We start from the raw sequence: 27,214 nt of genomic DNA, 5'->3' as shown, positions 1-27,214 counted from the left end.
GCCTGTGGCTACACAATAATAACAATAACATTATTAATAATAACAAAATTATTATTATTATAAAATAATAATAATAATAATAATAATAATAATAATAATAATAATAATAATAATAATAATAATAATAATAATAATAATGCCTGCTCAGCCTGTTGTTTCTTGATGTGTATTATGAGTTTGTGTCCCCTCTCTTCTCCCATCTTTTCTCCATCCCTTTGCCCACCTGGGGCTGATTTTCCCTGACACCTGTGCCTGGTTTTTGGGGTGATGTGCATCCCCCCTGTTTGGGAGCAGAATTATTCCCACCCTCCCTGTGCCAGTGTCACCTCTGGAGGATCAATCAGATTTTCAGTGTCCATTTCCCCCCCTTTTTTTTTTTTGCACATTATTGGTCCAGCTTTGCTAAATTCCAAACTCTGCAGCTGGTGCTGTTCAGAGCCTTTTTCTGCCCAGCCTTGGAAGGAGAAGGTGATATTTTATTTTTCCAGGTGTTTTTCCCCACGTCAGCTGTCCCTGCTCTGCCCTGGAGATGTGATGAGCTCACTGATCCAGCAGCACCTGCCTCACTCTGCTCCCCCTAATTAACCAGCCCTGATTTCTGCTTGATTAAGCCAGCAGGTTAATTATAAACCTGATGCCTGCTGCAGATGAGGCTGATTTTTGGGGGGGGGTTTGGTGCCTTTTACCTCTGGCTGCTGCTTCAGGTGGGTGTTTGGGGGATTCTGGATATTCCATCCCCACGTGGAACAGACCCCTGGAGTGCTGCAGCCATGGGCCTTTCCCCTTTGTTTGCACTCACCTTTATAATGTTTTTTTTGGGTTTTTTTTGGTGGATTTTGAAAAGCCTGCTCCATTTTTCCACTCAATATCAGCCAGCATCTCCTCGTTTATGCTGCAGGTGATGCTCACCACTCCTCCAAGCCACGGCGATGTTCACGCAGAAAATTTCTTAAATAAATGTCAACAACAGCTCCATCTGTGTTTAGCAGGAGGATTATTTGAAACTATTTTGTTGTTTAAATATTTACATGCCATCTGGCTCTGGCAAGCCAATGGCTTTTTCCATAACGTGAGTGCACTTCTGAGGCTGCAGCATTTCCAGGGAGATAAATTTCCCTTGCATCTGAATCCTCCCTGGGCACGTGCCAGCCTCCAGAGCTGCCTGCCTCCTTTCCTATTTTCCACGAGCAATCTGAGCCAAAAAAAATAATAAAAAAAAAAGCCATTTCTTCAGGGACATTCTGCTTTTTGGGTGGTCTGCTTGAGAGAAGTGGGGTTTGTTTTTTTGCTGGGAGTCTCACTCAGCTGCTTGGTGGGCAGATGAGGAGAAATCCACCCAAAACACTTCAGCAGGGAAGGTTTTATCCAGTATTATATCAATCCATAATCCAAATTTCTTGGGAAGCAGTGAATTCTGTGAATGAATGCCCAAACCTTGCTGTTAGAATGCTCCCACATCTCCTGCACTGGTTTCAGCTGTTGTAATTCCCTCTTTGATGGTTTTTATGCCATGTCAAACCCTGATTTTGTTATTCTTCTTGAAAGTGCAGCATTAGCAATAAATGTTAGGTGTCACTTGGATTTATTTTCACACCATCCTGAAGTGCAGGGCTGCTGGTGGGGCTGGGGTTGTGCTGAGGACACCACAGCTGAATTTTCAAAGCTCTAACATCTCACTGAGCATTGCTTCAAGGGCAAGGGACAGCGACCTCCCACAGTCACTGAAACCTCAGCAGTGTGCAAAGAGTCTATTTAATAACTTTTTAATAATAATAATAATAAATTTTTAATAACTTTTCCAGCTTGGAAACACTCACTGAAGTGTGTGTGTGTGTGAAGTCAGTATTTTCTTCTGAGATTATTATTTTCCCTCAGCAAACAGGAGCAGCTAATCTGTCCTCAGCATCATCCTTCAGATGATAACTGAGAATAATCGTCTTAGGTTTGCTTATCAAAATATTTCTGTGAAGCCACGAGGTCTTTGAGGCTGCCTCAAAGCCCTTTTCCCTCTGCTCAGCTCAGAGCCCTGAGCCTCTGGTGAAACATTTTACTTTGTGGGATTTTTTTTTTTTTGGTCTGAGCTGCAGCACTGGATTGAGGGCAGAAAACGTCCTTGGAGCTCTGACAGTGTTTAAAGTCAGTTTCTCTGCCTCAGTCTTGGGTCATAATAGGATTTGATGAAGATTTTTCTCGTTGAAGTTCAGAGCTTTTTTTTTTTTTGTGCTTCCTTCAAATGCTTTCATGCTGGAGCTGCTGCTGTTTTCAGGATTTCTCCCCTCCTGCACACACCATTTGTGCTCACGTTTTTTCCTCCCGTATTTCTCCTTTTCAGTTTTGCCTTTTGAAGGAGTTTTTGGGTCACTTAATGCTGCTGTGATATTCCTCCCCAGCTCCTGGCCTCCACGAGGAGGGATTATGAGAAGATCCAGGAGGAGCTGACCCGACTGCAGATGGAGAACGAGGCAGCCAAGGATGAAGTGAAGGAGGTGCTGCAAGCCCTGGAAGAGCTGGCTGTCAACTATGACCAGAAATCCCAGGAAGTGGAGGACAAAACCAGGACCAACGAGCAGCTGGCAGATGAGCTGGCACAGAAAAGTGTAAGAGCAGCTTGGCTCATCCTCTTGGTTCTCTCCTTGCACCCTAAACATTCCCAAAGGGCTTCCCAAAAATCCTGCTGGTGTCACCCTGTCTTCCCTGTCTTAATTAAACAAGAAGATTAAGGGAATTCAGAAGCTGCTTTTTGGAAGTTGGTGGCAGATTGTGGCTCTTGCAGCAAGGGAGTGGATGTGAGAAGTGGCCATCCTGTGTTTTGGGTATTTAAAAGCTGTATTTTGCCAAGAGAGCTGTGAAAATCTGCCTCATGCAAATGGCAGCGCTTGGTGGTTTTCTGGACTCTGCGCTGTGGAGCTGGGATTGTACAGGGATCTCAAGGAAGGGATCAGGAAACAAAATTAATCGGCTTTTTCAGCTGATGTGTCCTGATCTTGAGCAAAAAATGGGATCGGAGGAAAATCAAGATTGGTTGAGTAGCTTAAAGCATCCTTTTCCCTTAATTCATTACACAACTTAAGGAGCTGTTGTTAACAAATCTGTTTCATTAAAGACTTTGTTATCTGCCCCAGTAAACCAGATTACCACGAAATCCATTGGAAAAAATTGAATTTTCCATCCCTCCCTACCTATTTCTCTGTGATTAACCTCCTTTGATGTATTATGCAAATCAGATTCTTAGCGGATTTGCTGCATTTAATAGATCTAAAGTAGCCTTTGGTGGCAAGTGAGTTGTGAAAGTGGATTATGCCAAGGTGGAACTGGATGTGTCACTACACTGCGCCAGCAGGCATGAGGAAAATACCCCATGAAAAGTGCCCAGCCTGAAGGGAGGAGGGTAATTCTTGTTTTTAAACCCTTCCAGAGTGCCCTGACAGCGACCCAGAGGGAGCTGGGCCAGTTGCAGGAGCTCAGCAACCACCAGAAGAAGAGAGCCACAGAAATCCTGAACCTGCTGCTGAAGGATCTGGGGGAGATCGGGGGAATCATCGGCACCAACGACGTGAAAACCGTGCGTGGGCTCTGTGCTCTGTGCTTGCCCCAGCTCCTCCTGCAAGAAAACACTCCAGCAAAGCTGGGAATCCCACAGGCCTTTGCCTTGCAAGGGGCTTAAAGCTCTCCTGGCTCCAAATCCCCTGCCAGGGGCAGGGACACCTCCCACTGTCCCAAGTTATTCCAACCTGGCCCTGGGCACTGCCAGGGATCCAGGGGCAGCCCCAGCTGCTCTGGGAATTCCAGCCCAGCCAGGAATTCCCAATTCCCAATCTCCCAGCCATCCCTGCCCTCTGGCAGTGGGAGCCATTCCCTGGCTCCTGTCCCTCCATCCTTGTCCCCAGTCCCTCTCCAGCTCTCCTGGAGCCCTTCAGGCCCTGCCAGGGGCTCTGAGCTCTGCCTGGATCCTTCCCTTCTCCAGGGGAACATTCCCGGGGCTCTGAGCTCTGCCTGGATCCTTCCCTTCTCCAGGGGAACATTCCCGGGGCTCTGAGCTCTGCCTGGATCCTTCCCTTCTCCAGGGGAACATTCCCGGGGCTCTGAGCTCTGCCTGGATCCTTCCCTTCTCCAGGGGAACATTCCCGGGGCTCTGAGCTCTGCCTGGATCCTTCCCTTCTCCAGGGGAACATTCCCGGGGCTCTGAGCTCTGCCTGGATCCTTCCCTTCTCCAGGGGAACATTCCCGGGGCTCTGAGCTCTGCCTGGATCCTTCCCTTCTCCAGGGGAACATTCCCAGCTCTCCCAGCCTGGCTCCAGCCCTGGGAGCATCACAGGTGTGGAATGTGTAGATCCAGCAATCCTTATCCCAGGGCACTCTGTGTAAATCCTGGCTGAGCACAGGAGGGGAACACTACCGAGCTCTTTGTCTGGCTGGGAGTGATGCCTTGAGAAGCTGCCCCAGAGCAGGGGCTGGACAGAGTCACAGAATAAAGCAGGGATTTATTCAAAGGATTTATTAAATTGATCTCCTCCATGGATCCACCTTGGGCAGCACCAGAGCCCAGCCAGGGCTGCACCCAAATGACCCAAAATGGTCCCAAAATGCACGAGCGCTCCCGGGGCTCTCCCTGGGATCAGTTCTGCTCCACTGGCACCTTGCAGTTCATTGTCCCATTCCAGCTCCAGCCCAGGCAGTCCCACCCTGCTTGTTTTTCTCTCTCCAGCCCACGCTGTTTGTGCTCCTGGACTGAGGTTTGGATCATTTGGGTGCCCAGCTGGAGCAGGAATTGTTTTATCTCCCTGCTCCGAAGAGAGCTCGCCATCCCCTAATATGAAGCCTAGCCTTACACACTAAAGCAGCACAGAATCTGAAAATATAAAAGCTCAAACCTGAGGCATCAAGAGTGGCTCAGCTTCTGGGCTCACAATGCCCACAGTTATTCCCAGCTCAGTTTTTGGGGCCTGAGCCCATTTGGGAGTCACTGAACTGATTAATGGGAGGTCTGAATTCCCCCCAAAACAATACACACGTATCCCAACTCCTTCCCTAGCTGGCATGACTCAGAATTCCCAGAATATGAAAATATTGGCTTCTGAGGTGGCCAGTTTTTGGATCTGAAGTTTGGTGCACATTTTGGTCAGCCCTGCTTTGAGGTTTGCCTTTGTGTGGCTTGGGGGATACAGTAGAGGAGGTGGCTGCTCACTTTGTAACATTTGTAGAGGAACAAAACAATAATTTCTGAGAAAATGTTTGTATGGTCATTGCTAAATGGCGGCGATGGAAATTTTCCATGGCCTGGAAAATCTCCTTGGTGGTGTTAATGCTATCCTTGTCTACATAAAACCACATGAAAAATAGCAGTGGCTGAAAGTGGCTAAGTCCATTTTTGAGGTGTATGAAAATTCCTTGCAATACATTGCTGCTGCTTTTAGTTCACTTTTCGTTGAGGTCCTGCCGAGGCTCTCCCAGGCCAGCAGGAGCTGCAGCCTGTCCTGCTGCAGAGGACACAAGCCCTGCTGTGCCTGTGCTGCAGATCCCAGCCTTGGGAGATGTCACAGCAGCCTCTGGTGGCCGTAGGAGCTGGCAGTGGGAGAGGAAATCCGAGCAAATGGAGGCAGAGGCAGTTTGGTGCAAGTTTTTGTAGGAACTGAGATGTCAGCACTTCAGGGGACAGCTGTCAGTGGAAATCAGGCCAGGCTGAGGAGCGGTGAGAGAATAATTTCAGATTTGTTGGCAATTAGCATCTTCTCCAAGTGTGTCTAATCTCAGAGCAGACTGAAAATTTTGGGAGAAGTGTCATTTTTTTAATATTTTTGGGAGAAGCAGCAGCACATGTTCCCTTCCCCTTGGCTGGGAAAAAAGGGGAAGCAGATGAAGTTGAGCTGTGTTAATGCTCAGGGAGAACCTGCACAGCTCCTCAGTGGAATCTCCTGAGCTGGAAGGGACCCACAGGATCATGGATCCAGCTCCTGGCCCTGCACACACACCCCCAAATCCCACCCTGAGCACCCCTGGAGCAGTGTCCAAACTTTCCTGGAGCTCTGGCAGCCTTGGGACTGTGCCCATTCCCTGGGGAGCCTGGGCAGTGCCAGCACCCTCTGGGGGAAGAACCTTGCCCTGATCTCCAGCCTAATACCTGAATGTGATATCCCTTCACACAAATGTGAAATATGAAAGAAAAATTAAAATAGAATATACAAGATAAAAGGACAACTCAAGCCAAAAGCTCTGAAGGAATATTTCTCATTAATATAATAAGCACTCTTTGCTTTGTGAAAATATTCGAATTCTGATTTTTTTGTTCTCCAAATACGAGTTTTAGGTTTCCAGGAATAATTCACACTCTTCTCCCCTGCTCCAAACTCTCTTCTCTAAAATGACCCCTGGCCAATAAACCCATCCCAAGCCCCAGACCCATCCTCCAGGCTGGTTCCCAGAGCGGGAGAAGCCCTGGGTGTGAGGGGCCACCCCTGGGTGCGAGGGGCCACCCCTGGGTGCGAGGGGCCACCCCTGGGTGCGAGGGGCCACCCCCGTGTGCTCAGTTGGCAGATGTGAACGGGGTGATCGAGGAGGAGTTCACCATGGCCAGGCTCTACATCAGCAAGATGAAGTCGGAGGTGAAGTCCCTGGTGAACCGGAGCAAGCAGCTGGAGAGCGCCCAGATGGACTCCAACAGGAAGATGAACGCCAGCGAGAGGGAGCTGGCGGCCTGTCAGCTCCTCATCTCCCAGGTGGGTCTGCCCCTGCCTTCTCCAGCCTTGGGGGCCCTCCCAGCCTCCTCATCTCCCAGGTGGGTGTGCTCCTGCCTTCTCCAGCCTTGGGGGCCCTCCCAGCCTCCTTCCCCATGGAATGCGTGTGCCAGGAGCGAGAAATGGGCCTCGTGGAGCAGAGCAGTGTGGTCTCGTGGGTGTTGTGTTGTCTTGTGGGTGTTGTGTTGTCTCTTGGGTGTTTTGTTCTCTCGTGGGTGTTTCATTGTCTCTTGGGTGTTTTGTTGTCTCATGGGCGTTTTGTTCTCTCTTGAGTGTTGTGTTTTCTCATGGGTGCTTTGTTGTCTCGTGGGCATTTTCTTGTTTCTTGGGCGTTTCATTGTCTCGTGGGTGTTCAGTTGTCTCGTGGGTGTTTTGTTGTCTCATGGTTGTTTTGTTCTCTCTTGGGTGTTTCATTGTCTTCTAGGTGGTTTTTTGGCTGGTGGGTGTTTTGTTGTCTCATGGGTGATTTGTTGTCTCTTGGGTGTTGTTTTGTCTCGTGGGTGTTTCGTTGTCTTGTGGGTGTTTTGTTCTCTCGTGGGCGTTTTGTTCTCTTGTGGGTGTTTCGTTGTCTCGTGGGTGTTTCGTTGTCTCGTGGGTGTTTCGTTGTCTCGTGGATATTTTGTTCTCTCGTGGCTGTTTTGTTCTCTCGTGGGTGTTTTGTTCTCTCGTGGATATTTTGTTCTCTCGTGGCTGTTTTGTTCTCTCGTGGCTGTTTTGTTCTCTCGTGGCTGTTTTGTTGTCTGCTCTCTCTTCTCTCTTTCCTCCCTGTTGTGGTTGAGATGGAGACAATCCAAAGCAGCACTCTCCATTTTCAGAAGGCTTCTCTCCCACTGCAACGCTCAATTACTCACACGTTCATGCTGGGTGTAAGAGGGAAAAGAGAGGAAGTTTATTCCTGACTTTGCAACATATAGAATTCTAAAAGTGACAGTGGATTGGAGGATTAAATTGCCACCTCTCCAATCAAACTAACAGTCTATCAATTCTCTCTTCTCACAAAGGAGAATGCAAAACCATCATTATTTACATGAGCAGTGTGAGAAACTTTAGTAGAAATAGGTAATCATCAGAAGGTATAGAAAACTTCTAGAAGAACTTTAAAACTTTTAAAAGAACAGGGTGACAGGCTTCAAAACTGTTTTTATTATAGCATGTATGCCTTTTATACATTCTTAAAAACCTCCCAAGTTTACTCATTGGTCATGAGAAACAAGCAAAGTGCTCATTGGAACAAGCAGCTGCAGGTTTCTCTTATTTATCCTTTCTTGGTTTCTATGTCAGTGACCTTGGTAGAAAATATTTTCAGGGGTAAACATGGATCCTCTTGTCAAACTTCTCTCTGGCTCACAGAAGTTGCTGTAAAATCTCTTTCCACACCTCCCTGTCCTGGTTTAGGGCAAATATGGGAGAAAACCTCCAAAGAGTTTCCTCTAGAAAGCAGATTTAAGCAGCCCCTCCCCGACGTGGTTCAGAAAAAGATTTCCCTGGAGAAAAGTGGAAAGAAATCTATTTAAAAGCAAAGTGTTTACCAGCACAAAAAATGAACTATATTAAACAATAAAACCTCCTGCCACTCCAGAAGAGAGGACAAAGTCAGAGCATCCCCTTGGTGGGCTGTGGCTTGGCTCAGTCAGTCTCTTATCAGGAAATGCCACAGGTGTGAGTGCCGGTGCTCCTCAGTCCAGAGCAGGTTTAAACAGTTCCAAGAAAAAGAAAAACCACAGTCCAGGGAACTTCTCTGCCTCAGCTAGCTAAAAATTAACTAAAAGCAAAGGAGAGTTCTGTCCTGCTGTCTGTCCATCCGCAGACAACACAGGAATGTGGAGGAGCGAGTGCAGCTTCTGAAAACAAACTCTGCATTTCTTCTCCCTCCCTTTGCTCTCAGAACCAATCTTAAAGTGCAAAACTTATTTCTGGGCTAAACAGACAAATGGGGATACAAGAATCAGGACACCCCCCCATCGTGTTTTTCAGCACATCCTGAGGTGTGTCCTGAGCTCTGGCAAGGTCACGTCCAGCTGGAGGTCTCCAAAGGTGTTTGGTGGAATAGCACTGGAATTCCTCCCTGGAGGGGTTTCCTCCCCAGGAATTTGTTGATCTCGAAGGTCTTTTCCAACCTGTGCTCCTGTAGTTTGTGCCTTGGATCACTTTAAGAGATCACTGACTGTGTTTTTCACCAGCCAGACTTTTGGGGAGCTCCCTGGACCTGCTCTGTGGCTGTGCTGCCGAGAAAACGAGGCAGCGAGCTACAAATTACCATGGAAAACTTCCTGGGATAGAAATCCCGGGGGTAGGAGGTTCTGAGTGGGTGGCAGGGATGGCTGTGGAGAGGGGCTGAGAGCTCTGACACCCTCTCATGGATGGAAGGGGACAAGGGAAGGGAAAGACATGGTCCAGTTTCATTCCCTTGCAGTTATCCTAAGCAAATATGGAGCAGGGAGAGCCCCTTTTCCTTCAGCAAAGTGTCTTTGTTAAGTTCTACTCAATCTTTTTTAATTTACATGCAATAATCCAGACAGTATCTTAATTTTTATCCTCAAATAGAATCCAGTCTATCAGTCACAGGTAGAGTTGTACAAGTATTTCATGAGTGAATAAACAGGGGAAATAAGAAAGGATTGCTGTAAATTCAGTATTGTGTGTGGCTGGGTTTTCATGTGGTACTTTTTGCAGGAAAATGAGTCAAAATTGTTGTACGTCAAACCTTTGGAGTGTTTTCAGTGCAAACTTTGCTGTTTTCTATTTGCCCATAGTTCAGAATGTTGTTGGGCAGAGGCAAACCATCAGGATGGCTGGGCAGAGTCCACGGGAGCTTCTGCAGGTTGGAGATCGCAAAGCCACCTCAAGGCTGCTGTTGGTTTAACACCAAGTCAGGAGCTTCCAGGGATGTTTTGGGATCACCGCCTGAATTCCAAATTGGGCTGCTAAAAACCTCTAAAAGCACAGCCTGCTTTGATCTTTGATCTCCTCCCAGCCATTTTGCTGGGGCTTCTCCCAGTCATCACCTCTGGACGTGGAAATTCCCTCTCCTTTTTTACGAGGGCCAGTTTTCCCTGTGCTCCCCCCATCTCACTGCTGTTCCTTGCCTTTGAAGCACGAAGCAAAGATCAAATCCCTGACAGACTACATGCAGAACATGGAGCAGAAGAGGAGGCAGCTGGAGGAGTCCCAGGACTCCCTCAACGAGGAGCTGGCCAAGCTGCGCGCTCAAGGTACAGCTCTGGGTCTCCTTTCTGTCTTGGTGATGGGAAAAATTATAAAAACCCACACACAAATCCTTTACCAAACAGCACCAATCAGTCTTGCTGAAAATTCTGAAAAATTCTGTAAAGTTTCTTCTGAAAATTTGTGTAAAATAAGGATTTCTCAAAGTTTCGGTCGTCCCTCTGCAGCATCCCTGCCTCATTCCAAGCAAAGCTGCTGCCCTCAAATGTGCACAAGTTGTGTCTTTCCCAACTTAATTTTTAAAGTTCGCTTGGTTTTCCCCTTACAATTTATTGTGGAAAACGTGTAGGTATCAAAAGAAGTTCTTGTAGCTTTGCTAAGCTCCTGGGTTATACCAATTTATAACCTTCCAGCCTTAAAAATCATCCTTCACAAGGGATTTTCCCTCTCTGAGGGAGCAGCAGGTGGGGACAAGGTTTTATTGCTTTTTAAATTTTTTTTTAATCATCTCCTGCATTGTTAGAACAGAATCTTTATTCCATCTCCTGGAATAAATTAAATTAATTTTAAAAACTAAAATTTAAATAATAACTGTCTCCACCTTTAAACAGAAAAAATGCACGAAGTCAGCTTCAAGGACAAGGAGAAGGAGCACCTGACACGACTCCAGGATGCAGAGGAGATGAAGGTAGTTTGGCACAGTGGAAATTTTGAGGGATTTTCTTGGTGAGATTGTTCATTGGGGTGGAATTTTGTCTTCCTGTTCACGTGGCCAAAAATTATGTTGATTCACCTCTGTGTTACACTAAATTTTTGCTGCTGGAGCTCTGCAGAAAGTCAATTTGCTCAGTAGTGAAGGAGGCTGCTGTGGTTAATATCATTTAGGTGCTTATAAATTTGATTTTAAAAGAGACTACTTCCCCAAAGTTTGGCTGGAATTCTGATTATCTCCTGGAAATAATAATAAAATATATAAACCCGTTTTCTGGTATTTTTCCTTTGGAATGCCAGGAAATGTTTGCAATAATGAGTTGGTCTGATGGAGTTGCACATTGCAGACAAGGAAAAATACAGTTTTACAAGGAGAGTGATAGAGGTTTGCCAGCTGCAGAACTTTTCCTTCTGTTATAAAAATTTTAAGTGATTAAAGTAGTTGTAAAACGATTAAAGCAGTTGTGACAGCTCTGAGAAAAAAAGCAAAGTTTTTGTTAGCAGTCTAAAGACATAAATTTATTTTCTCCTCTTGCTTGAGGCATATTTACTCTTAGATTTTAAATTTAAATAACAATTTCAATAGCAGGGCTGTGTTTGAACGATTCTCAGGGGTTTGGGTTTTATTTCTGTCACAGGTAAAGCTGTTCAAGTATTTCCTGGGTGAATAAACTGGGGAAAGAAGAGAGGATTGGTGTAAAATCAGTGCCATTTGTGGCCAAGCCCTGGGTTTTCATGTGGTACTTTTTGCAAGAAAATGAGTCCAAACTGTTGTACATCCGTTGCTAAAAATGGAATTAAATGTTGGATGAGCAGGCCCAGAGTTTTGTGATGAGAGAAGGAAATGCCAGGCAGATTCCTGCATGGATTTGGTCCTGTCCCCTGAAATCCAGAGGCTGGCTAAGAGGGAGCTGCGTGTCCCTGGCTTGCTCTGGGTCTGAATTTGTGGTATTTAGATGATTCCAAGAGTGTAGAAAGTCTCTGTCTGTCTGCCCCGCTGCCAAAGAAGAAATCATAAATCGTCTGTGCTGGTTTCCAGGTTGTTTATTCTGTTTATCTCTCACATGTTCTGCTGCCCTGCCCAGCTCTGTCCTGCAGGGCAGCGTGTGGGGCTCTGCCCTCAGTGGGATGTGACAAACATTAAATACCAGAAACTCCCTGGGCTGCATTTACAAGAACGTGCCAATATCTGTCACCTACGTTGGACAGTGTGTCCCCAGCCTGAACCAACAGAAAAATGCCAACACCACAGTGAGACATGGAGGGCATGGAGAAGGAGAAAAAGGACAAGGCACACCCAATTTCCTCCACCTTGTCCCCTTTGGACCCCTCATCTAGAATCCTAAAATTTTACTTTTGCACCCGTGCCACACTTAATTATGACTTATATTAAACACTCAGAGCTTGTAATTCATGCTGTAAGATTGAAAACTCTTTTCCATGGGCAGAGATCACAGCCAGTGTCTCTGTGGGCTCTGTACAGACACTGTCTGTGATCTCTGTCCATGGGTTCCTGACCCCTGCCAGGCTCCCACACCTTCCAGGGTATCCAGAGGGAAGCTCTGCATTCCCACAGCTCTGATCCCAGCTCTGTGTTTGCAGAAGGCTCTGGAGCAGCAGATGGAGAGCCACAGGGAAGCCCACCAGAAGCAGCTGTCCAGGCTGAGGGATGAGATCGAGGAGAAGCAGAAAATAATCGATGAAATCAGGGAGTAAGTTCACCCTCTCCATCCCTTCCTCCGTCCTGGGATGCTTTGGGCTTGCTTTTGTTAGGTTTGGTGGATGTTTCTTTGCAAGTTCTGTCCTTACATGCAGCAGCCAACCCTGTAATTATTTCGCAGGGTGGATTACAGCGCCTAATTATTTATTTGGGAGCTTTAACAAGGCCATAAAATTATAGAGAGTTTTTAAAAAAAAGAGGGATGTTGCACCTGCAGGTCAGAAGGTGACAAGAGATTGAAGGAGAGCAGGTTTTAAAGGATCATGGAATCATTTGGGTTGGAAAATCCTTTAAATTCAGCCATCACTGAACCACATTCCCAGGAAGATTTTGAGACTCTCACAGCAGCCAGTCCCACCCCAGACCTTCTGAAAGTCTGGGTGACTCCAACAGCTCCCATTTTCACACATTTTTATATTTTTTCCTCACATACCAGTGTGATTCTGCTATGTTTTGCTCCTGTGTTTTTCTTTTTCTAAAATCTAGGCATTCTTTTATCACATTTATTGTGTGGCCAAAAAATTAATTGTAGGGAAATGAGGAAGCAAGGCAGAAAGTTGCTAACAACAATTGGGGTCCTCCTTTAAAGCAAACAAAACAAAGCACTGAATTTAGCTCTGCAATATTTTAAAATAATGTCCTCCAGGTTCTTTATGCTTCATTCCTTCCAGAGTTTTTCAGTAGAGAGTTACAGCTTTACTTTTCCTCTGCCCAATCCCATTGTGTTTGTGGAGATTTACCCTCCCTTCCTCCTGAGCTGGGCTGATTTTTTCTTTCACATTTCCAGCATGAACCAGAAGCTGCAGCTGGAACAGGAGAAGCTGAGTGCTGATTATGATAAATTAAAAATTGAGGACCAGGAAAGGGAAATGAAACTGGAAAAGCTCATGTAAGTGCACAGTTTCTCCACTTGGTATCCCTGAACCTCTTCATGTGTGCTAAATGTGCTAGGGAGAGGGATTTGTGTTGGAATATTCACACTGAAAGTATAATTTCAGTAGCAAAGCCAGCAGGAGCTACTAATAATTAATTACCAACAACTCTCTATTTTTATACCACAGCCTTTTCAATAGTGGCTTTGATAACCACCAAAAAGAGTTCATTAGAGCTCTGATTTTATAAAATATCCCAGCAAGTCTTAAATCTCTCATTCCTTAATACACAGCAAAACAAGCATGAAAAAAATTGGGAATTTTTGCTGGGGTTTGTTGATTTTTGGGGGGTTTCAAATCAGATGTTTGAGTAAAAGCCTTTCCTGGAAATACGAGAAAAATCCCGTGTGTGGACACAAAGATGGAGGTGGTGACTCAGCCCTTCCAGGTGATAAAATTAGATATTTGGGGCAGTCAAAAGCAAAATTAGAGATGTGCAGTTGCTGCCACCTGTGGATGTGCTGCTCCAGGCGGGTGCTGGATGATTCCCCTCTGTTTATTGTGATTATTTTTTCCATGTTGTGATCTCTCCAGACTCCTTAATGATAAAAGGGAACAAGCAAGAGAAGACCTTAAAGGGCTGGAGGAAACAGTGGTAGGTGTTAATTACACTTTATTCAGCTTTTCCCCCTAGATCTGTATACCCTGGTGATACATATTTTAATTTTTGAGTAAACGGCTTTGAACTACCTAAACTAAAATTTTAAAAGGCTGTTTTTTACCAGTTTTGGATAAATTGTTCCCTTCAGTGTGGTTTTGGGGCTGGCTGGAGTTTATTTTGTGGCATTCAGTGTGATTCCTAGAGAGAGAGAAAATCCAGAGTTCTTTTCTGTTTGAGTTACCAACTCAAACACAAGGAAAACTTTCACACCAGAGCATCTACTATGTCCTAGTCATTTGTGCTTTTCTAAAAATTATTGGTTTGTTATTTTTATTCCAGGCAAGGGAGCTTCAGACTCTTCACAATCTGCGCAAGCTGTTTGTCCAGGATCTTACCACCCGTGTTAAAAAAGTAAAACTCTGCTCTTTTAAACCCAAATCTTCTCCTGTTTTTGCACTATTCTTGTTATTTTCTGGAAGCTTTTAGTGCATGCATTTACAAAATGGGATAATATCTTTTTTAGTAGCAGTGAGAAACAAGAATAAATCTGTTGTGATGTTTTATTTGGTCCTAATTTGATAAGGAAAATGTTGATGGTTGAGAGAAAATGAACTCAGTGCAGTTCAGCTACAAAATTCTCAAATATGATGAGCTTCAGAAATTATTTAGTATACTTTGATTTTCCTATTCAGCACTCCCCCATAATTGTTCAGTAAAAATAGCTTGGTTTTTTATGTAAAGGGAAGTGCAATTCCTAAATATGAAACAAAGAGTTAAAATAATTTCTCTTAAATTTGGGGCTCTGTAAGACTTTTCTGCCTTTGGGGAGCTCGAATTTGCCAAAGAGCTGAGCTTCCCCTTGAGTTTGTGCCTGGCTTTGCTGAGTGCTGCAATTTTGTGTGCAGAGTGTTGAACTGGACAGTGATGATGGAGGTGGAAGCGCTGCGCAGAAGCAGAAAATTTCCTTTCTTGAGAACAACCTGGAACAACTTACAAAGGTTCACAAACAGGTAAAGGCTCATTTCCCTTCCCTTCCCTTCCCTTCCCTTCCCTTCCCTTCCCTTCCCTTCCCTTCCCTTCCCTTCCCTTCCCTTCCCTTCCCTTCCCTTCCCTTCCCTTCCCTTCCCTTCCCTTCCCTTCCCTTCCCTTCCCTTCCCTTCCCTTCCCTTCCCTTCCCTTCCCTTCCCTTCCCTTCCCTTCCCTTCCCTTCCCTTCCCTTCCCTTCCCTTCCCTTCCCATTTTTTGAATATTTACAAGGGTAATTTTGGAAGCTAACCTGTGCTGTCTGAGGGAAAGGTACCCATTAAACTCCTTGGAATTAGGAGTTAGAGCTGCTCTTCCCACTCCCTGTGCTTCTAGGATTGTGGTAAATAAGGATTATTTTTTTTTTCTGTGAAAATAGATCTGTTTTGGCACTAGGGAATACATCAAAATAGCATTTTTCTGGATGGATTGTGCATCCACTAACTTGATTCATGTCCTGAAGCTGCTCAGAGGCACCTTGGAGGTGGCTGGAGTGGATTCAGCCAGCAGAGTTTTCCATGAAAACAATGGAATTGGGGTTTTTCTGTGCAGCTGAAGGGCTGGTGCCTCCCTGGGGTGCTGAGGTTGGTAATTTCTGGGCTTGTGCATTGGTGTGTCCTCCCTCCTTCGTGGAATTCCAGTTTCACACAATCTCAGATCTGGAGTTAAAGCCCACCCAGTCCCACCCCTGCCATGTCCTTCACCTCCCACCATCCCAGGCTGCTCCAAGCCCTGTCCAGCCTGGCCTGGGACACTTCCAGGGATCCAGGGGCAGCCCCAGCTGCTCTGGGCTCCTGTGCCAGGACCTGCCCACCCTCCCACGGAAGGATTTCTCCCTAAAATCTCCTCTCCCACTGTGCTGGAGCTGTGTCCCACTGTTCATGTGCACAGCACAAAACACTAAACCTGTTCTGATTTCTTTTTTGAGCAGTGGCATAACACTGTGCACTGCACTCTCCTGAAGCTGTATTACTGACCCACACTCCTAAATTAGCTTTAATTATTCCTGTGAAAGCGCCAAAAGAGCAGGAAGTGCTGGACTGTGACAAGTGCCTGCTAAGGTTTGGGGTTTTCAGATTTCCAGGGAACAGATGGTTTCAAGACCTACTTTCTAAATGTGGAAACTGGGACATGTTCAGAGTGGTTTTTCTTTTACCATTTTGCCTTTTTTTTGCACTAGTTTCATGCATCTGCTGTGTTTGAAATATGGATTTTTATAGCTCTCATTAGCGCTTATTTACTCAAAATCAACTTGGAATCCATATCTTGTAGGAAACTTACAGGGAAAAGTGACATTGGACTTGACACCATCCTGCTTGGATTTTGCATCATAACTATTTCACACAACAAGGGTTCAGCACTTGCAGAAAAAGCACATGGTGACAATGTTTTTTTAGCTTGTTTGTGTTTTTCTCCAGCACTAAGCCTGGCCCGGCAGGTGTAAAATGCTCTGATTGTTCAACAACATGTGAATGTCAGGACATGCTGTTGCTTTGCTGTATTATTAATGTGGTTGTTAATCCACTTTTTGCTCCAGAAAAGGGAGAGTCACTCCTTTGGAGCAGATTTCTGTTGACTTCCAGCAGTGGTGTAATCTGTTCAGTGGAAATTGTGCTGGATTTTCTGCCCGTTTGCATCAGTTTCTTGTTTACTAAAAATCAATCCTCTCCTGGCTGTTGCTGCATGGGATGTGATTTGTGTAATTGATAGACCTTGCTCAGGTTCATATTAAACTGAGGAACTGCACAAATTCAAAGTTGCATATAATCATTATATTTGTAGTTACAGGCCTAAAAGTGATTTCTTAGTGAAGTTCCCAGTTTACCCACATGCCTGAATAGGGAACACATCACAACCACTGGAAAAAATGAATTTGGGGTGATCCCTGGTGTTGTCTATAAGACATATTCAAGCATTATTGTTTTAAAATAATGAGGTGATCAAGGATTTGCAAAATCCTGGAGATTTCTGTGTTCTGAGGAAATGTAGAGTTTCTGCTGCAGTTTTTGATGTGTAGAGAAGCAAATCTACAGTGACAGGTTTGGTCCTCATCTTTCAGGATCAGCTCTGTGGAATCTTGCTGAATAGAATAAACTCTATTTTTCTCTGCTCTTTCTGGACATTTTAAATGCATATCACTCCTCAGCCAGAGAACTGAATTTTGTGAGTAAAACTGAGCTTGGATGACACTCTGAGGCACAGGGTGGGATTGCTGGGATGGCCTCCATGGGGTAAGGAGCTGGATTTGATCCTTGTGGATCCATTCCAGCTCAGGACATTGTAAATTTCTCTTTAAACTAAGATTTTTACATTAATTTATTGGAGAAATCTGTTTAATTTTAATACATGAGGCATGGAGAGCATGGTGGTGTTTTCTGTCTCTTTGTGAGGCGAATTTTTCCACCATTTCTCTGATGAGATTTTTGCCACTTTCTTTTAACCTTGTGGGTCCATTCCATCTCAGGACATTGGAAATTTCTCTTTAAACCAAGCTTTTCACATAAATTTCTTGGAGAAATCTGTTTAATTTTAGTACACGAGGCATGGATAGCACCTGGGGGCAGTTCCTCTCTCTGCTTGAGGGGACTTTTCCCGCCATTTCTCTGATGAGGTTTTTGCCACTTTCTTTTATCCATTCCAATTCAGGACATGGTAAACTTCTCTTTAAACTAAGATTTTTACATTAATTTCTGGGAGAAATCTGTTTAATTTTAGTACATGAGGCATGGAGAGCAGTCTGGGGCATTTCCTCCCTCCACTTGAGGGGACTTTTCTCGCCATTTCTCTGATGAGGTTTTTGCCGTTTTCTTTTGACCTTGTGGGTTCATTCCAATTCAGGACATGGTAAACTTTTCTTTAAACTAAGATTTTTACATTAATTTCTGGGAGAAATCTGTTTAATTTTGGTACACGAAACATGGAGAGCAGCCGGTGGCATTTCCTTTCTCTGCTTGGGGGGACTTTTCCCTCCATTTCACTGATGAGACTTTTGCCACTTTTGACCTTGTCGTTCTGTTCCATCTCAGGACATTGTAAATTTCTCTTTAAACCAAACTTTTCACATAAATTTCTTGGAGAAATCCGTTTAATTTTAGTACATGAGGCATGGAGAGCATGGTGGCATTTTCTGTCTCTTTTCTCGCCATTTCTCTGATGAGGTTTTTGCCACGTTTGACCTTGTGGTTCCATTCCAGCTCAGGGCATTGTAAATTTCTCTTTAAACTAAGATTTTTACATTAATTTCTTGGACAAATTTGTATAATTTTAGTACACGAGGCATGGAGAACATCTGGTGGCATTTCCTCCCTTTTGGAGGACTTCTCCCGCCGTTTCTCTGCTGAGATTTTCGCCGCTTTCTTTTGACCTCCTTGAATTTTTGCCCCGCTTTCCCCGCAGCTGGTACGTGATAATGCAGATCTTCGTTGCGAGCTTCCTAAGCTGGAGAAACGCCTTCGAGCTACGGCAGAGAGAGTTAAGGCCCTGGAGGGTGCACTGAAGGAGGCCAAGGAAAACGCCATGCGCGACCGCAAGCGCTACCAGCAGGAGGTGGATCGCATTAAGGAGGCTGTGAGAGCCAAAAACATGGCCCGGAGAGCACACTCTGCCCAAATTGGTGAGGACGTGGAGCTAAAGGGGCTGCCCACGTGCTTCATCGGGCTGGTTGCTGGGGGTTGAGTGGGGAAGAGTAAAACACAGGGGCTGCTTCTCCTCTGCTGCACGGGAATCTTCAAAGCCTGGCTTTTCCGTGGAGTTTGCCCCACCTCGAGTTTAAAGAGGCTCTGCTGTTCCACTGGGTAAATAAAGGGCATAATGGGTCCTGTGTGCCCTTCTAGTGACCTGAAAACTTGTCTCCTTAAATTAGTCGCTGACTTTCTTCCTCCTCCTCCCCCTACACGCTCCCTCTCTGCTTTCATTCTTTCCTCGCCTTTCTGGACCTTGTCCACTTCTCTTTTTTCCCACTGATTACTCCTCCACGTGATTTAATTCCAAAAAAAATCTTCCTTTGTACTTCAGATGTTGATACATCTCCGAGGCACAATGCAATGCATGCACGCGACAGAGGAATGAGTCGATTCTTGGAATGATTTGTTGGGATTAAAAAGGATAATGGTTTAAATGGAGATGACAATATTGGGGTATTAAATCCTGAGGGAGAATCACACAGCACCAAGTGTCACCTCCTGAATGCTTCCTCTTGTAGGGAGCCATCCAGGCTTTGTCTTGCCATCTGGAATGGTGCAAATTGGACATAAAAAGTGCCTCACGGCCCACCAAGTGACTTCCCTCTGTTGTTCAGTCCATAATCTCTGCAGATCCAATGCATGGGAAGGTGGAAGGGCTCTGCCAGCAGGAAAAGGGATCTGCCAGCAGGAAAAGGGATCTGCCAGCAGGAAAATGGGTGTATTTTTTGTTGGCCAAGGCAGGGAGTGCTGTGCTCTGCACAGCTGGATCAGAAACCACTGAGTCGGGGAAAAATGGAATTTCCCTTGGAGGAGGCTGGGGAAGTGGGAAGCTAAAATGTGAGAAGATAAACTGGGAAAGGTAAATTTGGTCCCTCCTTCCCCTCTGCAGCCAAGCCCATCCGCCCTGGTCACTACCCAGCGTCTTCTCCGACAGCCGTCCACGCCATCCGAGGGGGAGGGATGTCCAACTCCAGCTACTACCACAACACCAAATAAACGAGAGGTAAGGCCAGAGTAACTTCCTCACCTCTTCTCCCACTGATCACTCAGTTCCCTTCTAATTCATCTCGCTTTTAGGAGACCCACAGTAATTTCTTTTCTATTTTTAATAGTTGTTCGCTGATAATTACAACACTCGTCAATTGAGTGCCTGTATGGAGGTTTTGCCAGCTGCTGAGGAATGGTTTTATTTTAATGACTTAGCACTTTAAAGGTTTTTAAAAACTGCTCTGGGAGATCTGGGCTGAAATTCACACACAGAAGTATGAAACTCATGTAGTAAAAATACAGATCCAGAGGTTCCTTTGCCAGCATCATCTTCTGCTTTCTGTACCATGGATGTGTTCCCATGTTGGGATATTCCAGGCTGGGATAGGGGTAGAGCAGCTGTCAGTGGCAACAAGAGACATCTCCAAATTTGAGTGTCACCATTTGGCACACTTTGCACTCCTAGTTCTCTTCAGGACAAAAAAAAAAAAAACCAAAAAAAACCCAAATAAACCTTGAATATTTTACTTTAATTGCCAGGGCTTGAGAGTTTCTCCCAAGCAAAACATGAGCAGCATATTCCCAGGAGACTCTTCCATGGATTCCATCCTTCCATTTCTTTCTTTAAATGCTCATTATTGGAGAAATTTTATATCTGCATTATTTTAGATGATCATTTTATGCCACAGACATGCCAAGAGCTGGATGGCAGCAAGTGGCTGTGAAAAGCAGCCTGGGGACAGCAAACTTGTCCCTCCAAGTCTGGCTTTTTGCCCTCCTTGAGGATTAATTCTGTCTCACAACTCTCTTCATGGTCTGTGGTCTCCTCGAGGCATTCTTGGGTGTTTTTAGCTTTTTTTTGGGAACGTTTCATGTCAGGCTTGCATGCCAAGCATCCATCACGCCACACTCAAGCTGTTATTGTGCTGGGAGATTGTTCCTGCTCATTGTGGTTTCCGTGAGCTTCCAGCAACAAATATTTCCTCTGTGGGTAAATTAGGGCAAGGCTTTGCTGAGTGGTTTTGTCCATTCTGAAATTGGCTTTTCCACCTCCTGAGTGAGGTGCCTCTGTCCATCTGCTTCATTGCATTCCACCTCTGTGACCTGGCAAAGAGTGGGATGCAGAGCCTTGTCAAAGATTTCTAAACATTTCTTGTAACAGCTACTCTGAGGGGAAAAAAGCTGCCACCTGCCTCAAGTAAATGCACCTTTAATTTGCCAGCTGCAGTGAAATGAAGAGCCAGACTCAAAACAGGCCATACGTGTCGAGTGAACAACTGTAGATTAATAAAAGGTATTAATAAAATCACCACACTTCAAACTAGATGGGTTTGTAATAACAAACAGGACCGTGGAAGTCAAGGAAAAGCAATCAGGAGGCATAAAATATTGGATATTTCAGAGGCTGAGGTATAATTTGAGGGCTGTGGAGATGAGCAGGTTCAGGTCAGGTTGCAGAGGAGCACCAGGGAAAACGAGGCTGGAGAAAAAGAAGATGGAAGATCCCAGGAGAAACTAGAAAAAGTTACAGATTTGGGGTTTCTGGAAAAAAATTAGGAAAAATCTGAAAACCAAATGGTAGCCCTAGAGGCTGGAATGAAACCATTTCAACGGCGTGTTCTAGATTTTTTGCTCACATCCAGAAATAAATGTGGAAGGTATAGTCCAGGAAGGCAGGGAAGTGATTGGAGAAGGTCAGTCCTCAGTTTTGGTCCTTTGGTTAAGAATTTTATTGGCAAATTCCAATTATTTGGCTGCCAAAATTGGGAGTATCTGAGTAATCTGAATTCTGAGCTTGGACGGAAACCCAGGGGTCTGAGTGAGGGTGTTAGTAAAGGTGCAGCCAGTGCAGGGAGAACTTTATCCAGATTATTTCCTGATTATTTTGAGACATCCCTAAGCTGTGCAGAAAGTGCTTTGGAATGGTGCAGTTCTACCCAGCTGGCACTAGAATAAAACTCTCTTTTATCATCATTTAACAGAGAAATAAAATTGAGCTTCCTATTTCAACATTTGCTGAGGAGAGATTTATCTTGTGGTCATTCATTATTCACCATAAAGATAAAAGACACTTAGTGCTGTTAGACTGGTCAGTGGTCATGATTGATTAACCCAGAAGATGGAAGAGAAGGAAATGTGGGTTTTAATAAAATGTGCTTGTATAATGTGCATTTATAAAATTATAGAGTATATTTTTATAATATTATCATAATATTATGTATGAAATATTTCAGGTATTTCTGTAAACACTTATATCTGTGTGTGTGTGTATATATATATATATATATCTATCAGGAAAATAACTCTATCAGAAGATAGAAAACAGAATGATTGGTTTGAATTTGTATTTTTCTATAATTTTGATTTTATAATTTTCAAACTCTGCTGCTGTTATTTCCCCCCCCTTATTACATGAGATGAACACACATCAACTCTTCAGCACATCCAACGAGCCAAGAGAAAAATCCCATGAAAGGAACAAAAAATTAAAGGGGAAAAAAAAAAGTTAGACCTTTAGATAGTGTTTGTGGGAAATGGATTTGTAGGAAATTCTTAAAACTCGATAGAAGGTTCACATAGTGTGTATCTGTATGCAAACTTAGAGATAAGAAATGTTGGTTTGGAAATGCCATGGAATAGGACAGACATTGTTGAGAGAGAAATGGAACTAGAACCAAGTTTCAAAGGATGGTTTTGTAGAAAAGATGAGATACTTAGGAGAAATAGAAGGATGAAAGCTGTGTTAGGACTCAGGAGGGGTAATTTTAGATGATTGGCTTTAAGGCATTTGTAGCATGACGTGGCAAAGAAATAATTAGGAAATAGTTGGGGTTTGATTGTGACGGTGTGAATTGTAATACTCGCTGAGAATTTTCTACAAATCCATTTCCCACGGTGTTCGGGTAAGACATAATTCCAGGCTGCAGGTGGCAGAGAGCGAATTCCATCAGGAGAATTGGCTCATTTTGTGAGACCCAAATTCCATCACTTTTTTAACGTGACCGTGGATCCATCTCTTTGCTTGCTGCCCATCCCATTTGGGTGCGTGGTTTCTAATCCCCCAAATCCACTGATTTTCCTTCCCTTTCTCTCTCTCTCTCTCTCTGGCAGGTCAGTTCCACTTAGCATGTTAAGGACAGTCATTAAGTCACGTTAAGTTTCTTTTTTGCCCCTCTCCGACCCGGTCCACGTCCCGTCCATCCCGCGCTCCCCGCGGCCGCCGGCGCCGCCGCGCTCCCGGTACTCCGAGCTTCGTAGGATCTCCACGTGTACAGAAGTGTCCAGCTCAGCTCCTCCAGATCCCTGTACAGTGTCTGGAACATTCCCACCTCAGTAAGGATCATAGGGAGTCTGCCACTCCGAATTCCACGACCCCTCGGCGCTGCTTAGGTTGGGGCTTCTCCACTCAGAGCGATGCTTTTATTTTATTTTTCTTTCCCGAGTTCTCCGTTGGCATCGGTAATTCCCGACTTGTGGCATCAAGGAATTAATTACTCAATGACCAAGTGCCATCAAAGGCAGGTGATTGTGCTCTGTCATGACTGATTTCCTGTATAATATACATATTATTTTATATTTTTAGGGGATGAAAATGTGCTGCTATGTGGTTTAATTTTACTGCTTAACATTTTCAGAAGGAAATTTCCCCAAAGAACCATTTGTAATATCCTGATTTAAAAAAAAAAAAAAAATCTTTGGACTGTATAAAATAACCTTTATTGCAGTACCTGGTAAAGAACAAATGGGATGCAGAGAAATCTGTTAGTATAGATGTAGGATTTGAAGTTTGGTAGTTCCATGAATTTATCTGTGTGACCTATTTAAAAATTAAGCTCCTTTTCCCTTGTAGTTCTCCCTTCAGTGGTGGGTTTTCCTGGAGTGGGATGGCTTAGCCACATGTTTGTAAGAGTTGTTCCCTAGGAATTTTTAAAGGATTTCAGAATGCTGTGGAAACCTTGCCTTGGAAAATCCGACAAGCATCTCCCTCCTCCCCTTCCCCCAGACAAGCCCTGATCTGTCCACACCGGAATTCAGATCCCAGAGGGAACAGTCCCCTACCAGAACAAAGGAAAATAAAATCCCCCAAACCCTTCCTTTAAAAAAGCCTAAAGGAGGTGAGGGTTATACACTCGAGCTGTCCTTTGCAGACCAAATTTGGGAATTTTTTTGCTGGGATGTGAGGAGCTCATTTCCAGGGGAAGGGAATGTCTTTGTAAGCCACTCTATTCACTCATGCCATGGAAGGTCCAGGGGGAAGGAAAAGCTTTCCCTGGATCTCTCAGACAGTAAATTTCCATCTTCCCAGCAAGGGGGCACTGGAATTACTCTGGGAAAGTTCTTCTGGTGCTGCTCCTCCTCCTCCCCCTCCCTCCCTGTCTCCTGGGGCAGGTGGGACTCCAGGAAGCTGGAATTCCAGGAAGGCTCCGGCCCAGCGTAGCCCTCTGGTCTTCTCTTGCAGAGACGTTTGCTCTTCTTTAAATTGAGATTGATTGAGATTTTTTTTTTTTTAATTTCTGAATGTGTAGGTGTAGAACTCTTCATTCCATAGAGCGTTTTGGAAGACTGTGAGTTGACTTTAGATATTTTTTTTTCTACTGAAATTAGGGTGTTGCAAAGTAAGTTGAACTTAGTTTAACTGCTTTTTTTGGGTTTTTTTGGGTTTTTTTGGTTTTTTTTTTTAATGTTGCACTATTTCGGGGGAGCATTTTGCTAAACATATTTAATGAAGTTGCAGATTTGCATGTATTTAATTTATTTTGTATTTTCCAAAGTTTTATATTTTCTTTCGTTACGTGCATGTGCACTGCCAGAAGAACGAACTGTGAACTTGCCATATGCAATCTTTAATAAAATCACTAACTCAGAACTACTCTGTGCTATCTTACCAGCTGGTCAGAGCTGAGGTTTCTACTAGGAGTTAGCAATCCTCTTGTTTTGGTTGTAGGAAAAGATCCCGAGCTTATTTGCTGTCCAAGATTTTTGTACTGTAAACTTTTTGTTGTGTCAGAGATCAGTACGGAATTCTATTGTAAATGCAGCACTCACGACAACAAAAAGGTCTGGATTCCTCGAGGCATCAGCAGGAATTTTTTGGGGACAGTTCTGCCAGCCCCCTGCAGCTTGAGGGAGAAGTGAACTTGGACATCTCTTCCTCGTGCTGGTGCTGATCAGCCAGTCAGTGCCACCAGCAGCAAAACGATGGAGCTTCTCCAAGTTCCCTTCTACACCAACACTGCAGGAGGACTTTCAGCAATGCCCCAAAGATGCCTTAGGCTAAAAGCCTCAAAATTAAATAGCTGAGATATTTAATAGTTGGAAGTGATGAATTCTCAGTTGAGCATACTCTGCTTGTATCAATTTTTTATTTTTCAAGCCTATTTTAATTAGGCAACTTCAGTTTGTACCGCGTGTTGTATATTCAACTTTTGTACCATTTCTAAGGCTTTCACATTTTATATCTGGAAAGGAAAACCACACATCTGCTCTGCAGAGATCCGAACCTGTCTCTTGCTGTTTCCTGACCCCATCTTCCTTTCTTTGCTCTTTGAGTGTTGTGTTCTATTTATTCCAGGCTCATTTTTAAAGTTGTGGTTTTGTACAGCGCAAATGAAATTTCCCATCTAAAAATGTCACGCATGGGACAAACTGGGGTGGAAATACCATTCCCGAATGGAAAACGGATTTCAGATGGAACTAAAGTGCATATTGTTCTTTTTGCTAGTAATTGAAAAATATTTCTGGCTCACTTGAGCTTCTCTTAATGATATGTTCAAATATCTTGTGTTTGTCCTTGAGTTCACGTTTCATCGACTTGTTTTCTGGAAAGCAAGGAAAGTTTTAAGCTTGGAAAGACCTTGGCTGATGCATTTTTAAGTTTTGTATTAAACTCAACAAGGGTGAGAGTCGGATTATCCTGAAGATACTGAAAACTTAAAAATTTAAGTCACAGACAAAATTTTGCTACAGCGATTCCTGCCCACAGAGCCTTGAGTAGCTTTTCATTTTCACTTTATAAAGCCTAATGGACTAAGATGCACATTTGTCTGAATTCTTTATAAATTATAGGATCACGGAACGGTTTGGTTGGAAGGGATTTTAAAGATCAGCTGATTCCACCCCTGCCATGGGCAGGGACACCTTCCACTGCCCCAGGCTGCTCCAAGCCCTGTCCAACCTGGCCTCGGACACTTCCAGGGATCCAGGGGCAGCCCCAGCTCCTCTGGGGCCTCCCCACCCTCTCAGGATTCCTTCCCAATATCCCATCTAACCCTGCCCTAAGGCTTGAAATCAAACAAAATCAAGAATTCTCCTTTGAACGTGGTTTCATCCGAAGAACTGTTTGAATAACGGCGACGACGGTCCAAACAGAAAAGGGCTCATCATCTTCCCCTTGCTGGAGGAGAAATACCTGACGTAACCGTGGCTGAAGTACTCCTCCACGGGGTGTGGGGGGAAAAGAGGGCAACGTGGGCAGGATAATCTGAATCTCCCCTTGCTTTGACTTCTGTCCTGCCATCCGCTGTGCGGGGTGGCAGCGCCGCCCCGCTGCCGGCGGGAGCCGCGGGCGGAGGCGTTCCGTAGATTTATCCCTGTCTAGTTTGTAAAGTGTGTAACGTGTACTGCAGATGTGTATTCTCTGGGCTCTGTGTATCTTTACAGTAGTGTTCAATTTAGGAGAAAAATAAGAGAGAAAAAACAAAACAAAACAAACAAAAAGAAATAAACGGTGGACGCGTTTCGCTGGTAACAAGGGGAATTTATTTATTTTTTTTTTTGCCATTGCATCAAATGATGCTGAACTGTATTAAGCTTTTGATAGCAGACCTGAACCCTCCTCCTCCCCCCAGCCCGCGGAGAGAAGTCTTTTATCTTCGTGCTGAAGTTCTGTCGGAGATGGATGGACACACTGGCAGACTGCATGATGTATCATTCGAAATCCGTTACAGTGGAAAATAAAACTGAACTGAACTCTGCCGTGTGCGCCTGGTGTGACACGGGACAGGGCACTCCGTGCAGCAGTGCCAGCTCCCCGTGACAGGGACAGCACCCAGGGAATGCTGGAGCTGTGCCCGGGCAGGTTTAGGGTGGATTTTAGGGAAAGGTTCTGGCACTGCCCAGGCTCCCCAGGGAATGGGCACATTCCCAAGGCTGCCAGAGCTCCAGGAGAGTTTGGATGGTGCTCCCAGGGGTACCCAGGGTGGGATTTGGGGGTGTGTGTGCAAGCCCAGGAGCTGGATCCATGGTCCTGTGGGTCCCTTCCAGCTCAGGATGTTCCCTGATTCCACTGGGGACCCATTCAGTGGCAATGCATTCCAAAGTGGGCCAAGTCCACGCTCTGGATTTCAGCTCTCATTCTGAACCTGTGCAAAGTCATTCACAAAATGATAAAATCCCAGACTGGTTTGGGGTTGGAAGGGACCTTAAAGCTCATCCCATTCCACCCCTGCCATGGCAGGGACACCTCCCACTGTCCCAGGCTGCTCCCAGCCCTGTCCAGCCTGGCCTTGGACACTGCCAGGGATCCAGGGGCACTAATTAAAAGATTTGAGTGGCTGGGGAATGAACACAGCAGAATTTTAAATAAATAATTTCACCATCTCTACTACCTCTCCATGGATATGTTCCTTTTCCTTCCTCTTTTTCATTAGCCTGGAGGATGA

At 44.8% G+C, this 27,214-nt stretch overlaps 1 protein-coding gene across 1 annotated transcript in view; it reads left to right on the top strand.

The window, feature by feature from the left end:
- KIF5C (kinesin family member 5C) overlaps nucleotides 1-26,522 on the top strand; it is a 73,475-nt gene extending 46,953 nt beyond the window's left edge. Inside the window, exons 14-26 of the mRNA XM_077784890.2 lie at nucleotides 2,391-2,597; nucleotides 3,416-3,562; nucleotides 6,525-6,713; nucleotides 9,826-9,943; nucleotides 10,508-10,584; nucleotides 12,210-12,319; nucleotides 13,115-13,216; nucleotides 13,794-13,854; nucleotides 14,200-14,271; nucleotides 14,766-14,870; nucleotides 18,280-18,496; nucleotides 19,456-19,569; nucleotides 22,665-26,522. Coding sequence (XP_077641016.1) covers nucleotides 2,391-2,597; nucleotides 3,416-3,562; nucleotides 6,525-6,713; nucleotides 9,826-9,943; nucleotides 10,508-10,584; nucleotides 12,210-12,319; nucleotides 13,115-13,216; nucleotides 13,794-13,854; nucleotides 14,200-14,271; nucleotides 14,766-14,870; nucleotides 18,280-18,496; nucleotides 19,456-19,562 — 1,512 coding nt within the window. The 3' untranslated portion in view covers nucleotides 19,563-19,569; nucleotides 22,665-26,522. The remainder of the gene's footprint in view (nucleotides 1-2,390; nucleotides 2,598-3,415; nucleotides 3,563-6,524; nucleotides 6,714-9,825; nucleotides 9,944-10,507; nucleotides 10,585-12,209; nucleotides 12,320-13,114; nucleotides 13,217-13,793; nucleotides 13,855-14,199; nucleotides 14,272-14,765; nucleotides 14,871-18,279; nucleotides 18,497-19,455; nucleotides 19,570-22,664) is intronic.
- The last annotated feature ends 692 nt before the right edge of the window (nucleotides 26,523-27,214 follow it).

This window comes from Lonchura striata, chromosome 7, assembly GCF_050655825.1.
Source record: "Lonchura striata isolate lonStrDom1 chromosome 7, ASM5065582v1, whole genome shotgun sequence".
Lineage (NCBI taxonomy): Eukaryota > Metazoa > Chordata > Aves > Passeriformes > Estrildidae > Lonchura > Lonchura striata.
This window is presented reverse-complemented; position numbering and strand designations above follow the sequence as displayed.